The sequence below is a fragment of the Aedes albopictus genome, chromosome 2, assembly GCF_035046485.1.
Source record: "Aedes albopictus strain Foshan chromosome 2, AalbF5, whole genome shotgun sequence".
Taxonomy (NCBI): domain Eukaryota; kingdom Metazoa; phylum Arthropoda; class Insecta; order Diptera; family Culicidae; genus Aedes; species Aedes albopictus.
Genome location: NC_085137.1, coordinates 370,331,449 through 370,340,015, shown reverse-complemented (window position 1 = coordinate 370,340,015; position 8,567 = coordinate 370,331,449). Strand labels below are relative to the sequence as shown.

The 8,567-nt window shown below is 41.7% G+C and overlaps 1 protein-coding gene across 1 annotated transcript; it reads right to left on the bottom strand.

Moving 5' to 3' along the window:
- Positions 1 to 3,571: 3,571 nt before the first annotated feature.
- Positions 3,572 to 6,517, bottom strand: LOC115260125 (phenoloxidase 8-like). Its single transcript, XM_029861031.2, has 6 exons — positions 5,922 to 6,517; positions 5,407 to 5,862; positions 4,910 to 5,203; positions 4,348 to 4,681; positions 4,025 to 4,286; positions 3,572 to 3,961 (listed from the first exon to the last, which is right to left on the bottom strand). The coding sequence occupies exons 1-6, from the start codon at positions 6,444 to 6,446 to the stop codon at positions 3,760 to 3,762; spliced, it is 2,073 nt and encodes a 690-aa protein (XP_029716891.2). The 5' UTR covers positions 6,447 to 6,517; the 3' UTR covers positions 3,572 to 3,759.
- Positions 6,518 to 8,567: the final 2,050 nt, after the last annotated feature.

Genomic DNA, 8,567 nt, shown 5'->3' with positions numbered 1-8,567 from the left:
GTAGGGAACATAATTACCTGTCTTGAGACAAAATTTCATCAAAATCAAAAATGGTGTTTTTTTAAATCAACTTTGAATTTTTAGAAATGATTTTTTTCAGTGTACACACTTAGATTTTTTTACAGTATACGGTAATTTTTTACCGAATTTTCAACAGCTGAACGTTCGGTAATGCGTTCGGTAATCGATACGACTACCGAACGTCCGGTAAATCACATTTTTGGGAGGCTGTCAGAATTACCGAATTTCTCCGGTAATTTCCGAAGACAAATTACCGTAGAATTTCGGTACTTTTTTATTTATTTTGAGGTGGTGTACGGATTTCTGGTATTTTTATTGGATGAAAAGACGCCGTCCATGTCGCGATGCTTTTATCGAACAACAAAAACTTTATTATTTATATTTATGAACATATTTCACAACAACTTTATCACTAACTTGATCAATCGTTTTCGTCAGCCGGTAACCTCTGGAAGGGGTACTTTTGATCCTTTTGGTGCGCACGACAGAAGGAAGCTGAAATGTTTGATTGATTATTTCATAAGTTATGGTCATATCCAATTTATAAATACTCACCCAGAAACAGCTAAAGCGTAATAACATAATATCCACCAATCTGCAACTTTAAAACGCAGAACTTCTAATAAAAATCACTGGCATGAAAATTTGATCTGCTGTCGTCGCGGCAGTTTGACGTTTCGAAGCCTTTTCGACATTTCACAGGATTTCGGTAATGTAGTGAAAGTTTACCACCTTTTCGGTAGTTTTAACTACCGGATACGGTGATTTTTCGATTTTACAGTGCATACTGCAATATATTTGACAGCAGATGCTGTCGAAGCTAGAAATTACAATCGGTTCGGTAATTATACTACCGAACTTTCGTAAAATAAACGATTATTACCGAAAAACTGTTATTTTTTCACTTTACCGATTTTTTCCGGCGAAATTTTTACCGAACAGCGAAAACGAATCTGAGTGTGTAGGGCTCATTTTGGATTTTTTTCAGTATTTTTTTCTTAAAATTTGACTTATTTTGTGATAATCACCCATACAACACTTTTTTGTAGGAGTAGTCATTTTTTGATTAAAAACATTTTTAAACAATCCATAAAAAAAGTTTAGCCCTTTTCAAAAGTCAGTCCAGATAAATTTTGAAGAAACTAAGTATGCAAAGTGGCTTATCTAGTCTTGGTGTACATACCCAGAAAGTTTCATTGTAATCTGAGAGGGTGCTGCCAACTCCGAATACGATTTGGGGCGAAATTCGTCAGGGGGCTCTTCTCTGTGTATTTTCCAAGAATTTCTTCCCAGGATTTCTCCAAAACAACTTGCAGGATTCCCCCAGGAGTTCCCTCTAAAATTCCTTCAGAAGTTCCTTCCAGGATTGCTGCCGGAATTCCTTTAAGAGTTTGTTCGGTGCTTATTTAAGGATCTCCTTCTTCTGACGGTACTCCTTCTTGAAATTCCTTCCTCAAAGAATTACTTTCAAGTTTCCTGTATGAGGTTCTACAAAGCTTGCTTCTAGGATTCCTCCAGGAATTTCTTCTGAGGTTCCTTGCGGGAATCGTTCAGGAGATCCTTCAGGGGTTTCTCCAGGAATCTCAACCAGTATTTCTCCAGAAACTTCGTCTATGATTCCTTCGAGATTTTTTTTCTCAAGGAATTTTCTCATGAGTTCATTCTAGAATTTCTTGAATTTCTTCCGAGCTATCTCAGGAATATTCGAAGAACTCCAAGGAATCCCCGAGAGAACTGTTGCGTAGGTACTGGATGGTACAATTTTTATGGATTTGCGCGGAAAATCCCTAAGAAATATGGTAGAATCCCGACAGGAATTCCTGGAAAAACCTGGAAGGAACGCCTGCCTGAATAAATCCTGGAAGGAACTCCAAGAAGAATCTCAGAAGAAACTCCTCGAGGAACCCCGGAGGAACTTGTTACGGCAACGTTCAGCTCGGACTTTCGGACACTGAGTTCTTAGCAGCAACAACACCAGATTTTGGTTTAATGTAGCTCTAAGCTGTGAATGTACCCAGGTAACCAATAAGCATTTGTATAAGCTGTATTTCTGTTTTATATCTGCATTCGGCCTGCTTACTGCCGTATTATAGCAGTTCGACTGCTGAACGGCCCTATATCAACAATTCAAATGTTACTTAAAATCTGACAGTAGTTTCGTAGCATTTCAAATGCACCAAATTCTATCTGATAGTTACACATCAGTCATGCATCTCATTGAATAATTTTCCTATTTATTTTCATAACTATTTCGTCGTTCTAATTGTACACAATGTCCCGATTATGAAAATTCTGAACATTCTTGCTTTAACTGAAATATACTTGGAAATATATCTTTTTTATTTATTTTTTCAATACCTTTTTGTAATATTACCTACGCTTTGGATTGTTCTAGAATTCTAGATGGCGATGTACTACAAGAAGAAGAAGGCTTTACTTACAAGAAACGTCAGTAAAATTGAACAGCATTTCAGTTCTTCAACAAATGTTCAGCAGTGAAGACAGAAGAAAATGAACAGCACCGACAACGTCCGGTATTCCGATGGAGAATGAAGTCTAGAAAACGACTTTAGAGAACCTCCGATCACAATAACTCTTTACAGCTCTCCGTCCAGCCGTCGAAAACCGCCGACTAGCACTCGACTCATAGCAGCATTTTTCTTGTTCGCCACACCTCGTTGAACTGCACATGTAGATGTAGATATTGCTTCTTGCGCTGTTCCAGTGCTGATTTCACAGGTAAGCTTCTATAAGATTAGAGACGTTGCCAGATTTGAGGATCTCTTCCATACTCTCATCCAATTTCTGGTAACACTGTGCGGTAGCCCCCTCGAATGATAAGCCTTGATGGATATATCTTTGTCTCACAAGTATTTATGGCGTCCGAGTAATGTAGTAGTAATTTTTGATTTTCAACTGCACCGCGCTCGCGCTGTATACGACGAGCGAGTTTTTTTAGTGTTGTACTTTTTACAACGACGCGCGTCCTGGAGGGTTAATTACGGATTCGCTAAAATTATTACTGGTTTTTCTAATGACTACAGGAATGGATCGGGCCCTGGATGAAAATCTTTATAATAAAGCTAAAAAAATAAATTTAATCTACGAGGCTAATTAATTAAAGTACTCAAATAAACATCCCATAAAAACAAATGCAGCTCACAGTCTTCTTAGTTTTGGCTTATTACAAGTGAACAAGTACAATATAAAAATTAAGCTAATGATTTTTGGTTTACTTCTTGATATTTCTGTATTTGAGGTTCTAATGCAATTGAAAACTGGGAGTCCAAGACGTTTGACCCTAAGCAGGACATTTTCATAAACGCATACTGCATTTTATCCAATTAAAATGACGCACAAAATCTAAATGAACTAGTCCATTTCGATCAACAAAGACACGGTACCATACCTGCTCGTAACTTGAGCAGCTCGACAACGAAAAAAATGACAGGGATGCTAACCAAGAATGCAACCAGGGGAAACAGCTTCCATCCTATTAACCATTCTTGAACGTAATGCGAAAGAAATAATAGATAATGGGGAAAATGCATTCTCTTTGATGACGCTCCGGCATTGGAGGCAAAAAATAATAAGATTTTATTCAAAGCATCTGCAATAAGAACCGAACAGTTTCTAGCGTTCGAGATTGCTAATTAATGAACACGAAGAAAATGGTTCTTTAGGTAGGGAGGAACCGTGAATCAAAGGATGGCGGTCGGTACTGAACGGAAAATCGCATCACGTCCTAGCAATGACCGTATTGGTGAATTTGATTGTGATGTCGGCGGTTCGCATGTTTGGGTACGGGGTTACGTAGTCCTGCACGGTTTGGACCGAGCTTGCCGATTTGCGGTCGAACGGGAATCCCATAGAGCGGCCGTCCGGATATTTCTGATCACGTAAACCACAGAACGAGTGCGAATCCTCGCATTGGGCAGAACTGTCGAGAATAAAATTGGTTAGGATAAAACTCATCGTAAGAGGACTTCTTAGGTGAACTTACCTCGCCATGTCAATATTCTGTCCAATGTCTTCGTCAGCGTAGTTGGAAATCATGACAAACAGATCGAAACGCATACCTTCTGGCGTTCCCTTAGGAAGAAGCATATGATCTGGCCATCCGCAACCGCAGAACCGGAATCTTTCCAGGTCGGCCCTATCCGGTAGATCTTTATCGGTTTTAATTTGCCGGAAAGTACGATCGAAAGCCACAGTCACACTCGATTGATCCGATCGACGAGTGATTTGGTTGCTTCCGGGTCTCACTATAAGTAAGATGAACCAATATTAGAATCTTCAACTGATCTTTCATATCCGGTCGCTCACAGGTAACCACGAACTTATCCATTTCCACAACGTATCCCCTCCACTCGCTGTATTTCAGAGGAGTGTTGCGATCGTCCGTTTTCGGTGCAATGAAAATACGGGCAGTTCCACGAACAGGTGCACTGCTCGAGTTCATCACTTCAAAGTTGTACGAAAATGGAGCGTGTTGCAGATGAGTAAACGAAGCGAACACACTTCCGTCGGGTCCAAAGTCCAATCCGGAGGCCAAGTCAACCTGGGCTCGCTGCCAGTAGGTCAACAGTACATTTGGTGGAGCTTTTGGTCGGTTGAGCGACACACTCAGACTAGAAATGCTGACGCCAGGGAGGGACAGCTGAGAAAATTGTAGACAGATTAGGGGCCGTTCATAAACCACGTAGACTGTTTGGGGGGAGGGGGGGTCTGGCCAAAGTCTACGCTCCATACAAATTAAAAAAAATGTATGGACGAAAGTCTACGAGGGGGGGGGGGGGGGGGGGGGTCTGAGATGATCAAAGTTTGGTCTACGTGGTTTATGAACAGTCCCTTAGGGCGTTATCGATTGATGAAATACAGTGCTTACATCTTTGGCAGTATACGGATCGAAGGTATCCTTGTGACGCACAAGGATATCATCGATGAACGAATGCCACTTGTAGAAGGTGGGATCTCGTTGAGCCGTGGCAACGTCTCCCATAATGCCGTACTCTTCCAGATAGCGATTGTCCGGGTCGTGACAGAATGCCAATGCAATATGACCCGAGATGTGCAGATTTCCGTACAGTTTTGGATTGATCGATAAATCGGATGCTTCAACGATGTTGGACAGGATGTCGATTCCGGTTTTTTCGTCCAGTGGAACATTTTTTCCATTTGCCTGTAAAAGAAGATAGTGTGCTCATGCTCTGTCCATTGCAAAAAATCAAGGAAAAAACAAACTATATCTAATCGCATTTCCTACTTATATCAAACGCTACTATATACATATTTAATTTGTACAGTAGATAATTGAATCGCTTTGAAACTACCTACAATGTCCAGTAGACTCTAAAACTAATCAACTTTCAACATACTACTTACGTCTACAACAAATCCTGCATCGATGGCTGTGTAGATTCGGTCTCTCCATTGCTCCATTTCAGTAATAGTAAACTTCAGTCCTTCGACGTAACGATCAATATCTTTTATTGTGAAGTTCTTCGGCCGTGACGCGTATGGTCGGTTATTGGCACTCCGCACCATTTTAGGGAAATACGCCTCCGGAATGGGTTCCCTGAAGTTATGCATGCTCTTCACTTTGCCCAACCGATTGCAAAACCTTTCCACGTTATATCGATGGATAATCTGCTGATGCATGTAAAAGAACAATTCACCTCGACGATCTTTGGCGATTATTTCCCTGGGTCCAGACGTCGGATACACCAGATGCCAATGCCAGTGGTGCATGTTCACACCAATATCCTCTCTGAAATAAGCCAGCCGTTGCTCATCCTCTCGATCGGAAGCCGTATAGTTTTGTGGCAGCTCAATCACCATCTAAACTCACGCTCATAGTTAATTTACATACAATTAAAGCTAAATTCATTTCAACTTACTCTATTCGCTTGACTGACAACTTTCCCCTCCTCACGCAACTTGGGAAACACGGCCGGATCTACAAACTGATCCGGAAACAGCTCCAAAATCGAAGGCAAGTTCACACTATTGGTGTCCTTTCGATGCTGCACGGCGACCGCCAGTGCGTACTGGAACAGAAATACATTCAACCTATCTCGACAGTAAGACGCGACTCCGATCAGCGAAGGAATATCCGGCTGTTCGATGAAAAGTTCGATCAGCTTGGACGCAATTGCGCGGTGTTTCTCGATGAACAATGAAAACGACGCCCGACGATCGATCACCTGCGCAAAGGCAATATCCGGTGTGCCAACGTTCCGCACCGGGATCCGAATGTCCACATTGTCGGTGAATCGTTTCTGGAGCTGGTCGCCGATCGGGCGGTAGCGGTCGGTTAGATACTCATCCGGTATTTCTAGCACCACCTTGCCGTCGTCTTTCGGATAGAACGTTGGCTCCAGTGGGCGCTGAAGCAGAGCCAGTACATCCGAGCTACTGGACATTTTGGGGATAATAAAGATAAACTGCTGACGGGACAAAACGCGATTACACACTACTGTGTGATGACGTTCCAGACTGCTTTTATAGCTCACTATCGTTATGTCACGATATCTGTGTTAGAAAGTGGTTTTGCGGTTTCCACTTTTTTCGTGGCTAAATCGACACTACTTCATGTTAATCTGCAATGTGCTATGGCACCCAAATATTGTTCTTATTTAATTTCACATGCGCTGCATACAACGCTAGTCTTACTATGCATGACATGGCACATTGCAGCTCAAATCATTCGTCTCTTAATAACATTGATTTCAGGCAACTACATAAATCTTGTTATCATCTTATATAATACAATGATAGACATCCCTTTAAGAGTCTAGTTGATGATGAAGATGATAAAAGTGTACACACCATCAGCGCAAGGTTTACCTATGGCTGCAGAGTCATTCCGAACAGGAACGCTTAACCCCATTGGCGTAGCTAGGGGGGTTCCAGGAGTGCCTGGCACCCCCAAGAATACATGTGGCACCCCCTAGAATTTTTCCTTGACAGTCACCTAAAATTTGAAACTTCACGCAATAATTATAATAGGTATACGTTTTTTCATCAATATTTCACGCATTTTCGCTTTTCAAACGTAACATATTATTTAATTTAATTGTATTCATGATGTTGCAGGTTGTGTTGCCATAATAATCAAGAACTTGACAATAAAATATTCTTGCCGAATGCATCATTTTCATTAGCGTCGCCGAGCAATTCTCTCTTGATTGCGCTCTCGTATTGAACCGGGCAAGAGAATGAACAGCACATTTCGGGAAGCGTTTCCGAGCACGTCGCTTCACGAAGTATTAAACTCGTCGAGTGTAGCACAAGCTGAGTATAGACCACTTTAGTTTTTTTTAACATCCAGGTTTGGTCCGCCATCTCTGTCTTCCAAATTAGTTCGCAATATTTCCCTTGATTTCACAAGCGAACAACCAACCGGGCACCGCCGGGGGCTGTGGCTTGAGTCCGTACGTTCCGATGCACGCCGCTGCAATGTTGGAGATCCAAGCGGAACAGGCAACCGGGCACCGCCGGAGGCTGCGGCTTCAATCCAAAAGTTCGCACGAGCAGGAAATTGGTGTTGCAATATCGCCGATGCAAGCGGAACAGGCAACCGGATACCACCGGAGGCTGCGGCTTGATTCTAATCGTTGCCGACCACGAGAGATGAGTAATCATGTCGGAGCTACTGCTGTACGTTTGTGCACTCTACCACGTTCGCCGAAAAATCGATCGTTCTCTCTAAAATAAAAACTCTCATTTTTGGTTAACACCCATACACGGAAAGATCGATATCGATGTACACAGAGCAAAGAGTAACTTTCACGCAGCGATCGAAAAGACAAAAGATTTCATGCAAACTTGTGTGGAAATTCACGCAAATTTGTGTAACACCGGATCAGCACACTTTTTGTGCTGATCCAGTCGTACGCAAATATGAGTGAAAAATCCTTTGTCTTTTCGCAAGTTACTCATTCGCTGTGTACTTTCGTTTTAGGGTGTACCGCCCAGGGACTGTGTTGGAAACACACATTTTTTAAAATTGCTCGTACGCTCACATTTTTGCAAAATATCAATATTTTTCGGTATTCGAAGGTGGTTTATAAACCCAGTGAGGTTGCCATGTCGAAATTATTGCAAAATACATGCTCAGTCATGTGAGCGTACGAGCAATTTAAAAAAAATGTGTGTTTCCAACACAGTCATGTGCGGCATGGGTGTTTACTAAAAAAGTGGAGGCCGAACACATTTTTGAGCATAGCCGTTTTTGCGTGCTCACGATGCGCGCAGTCCTATTTATGCTAGCGGAAAATCTTCTTCTTCTTAATGCTCTTGTCATTAACCGATGAAGAAACGGATTTTCGTTGTATCTTTTTTACAGTAGTGAAATAGCATTGGGGCGTTATGGTGTAGTTTACAGTAATAGGCGGTTGTCATCGAAACGTTTTATTGTTTTTTTTATTACACGGAAAATTAAGTTTTTTGCCTTTCTCGTACACCAAGGTGTACCGAAAGGCTATATGTTCACTCCAAAAACGAAAATTTGATAGAGCCCCCGGAGGGGTCAAGTGTTATAT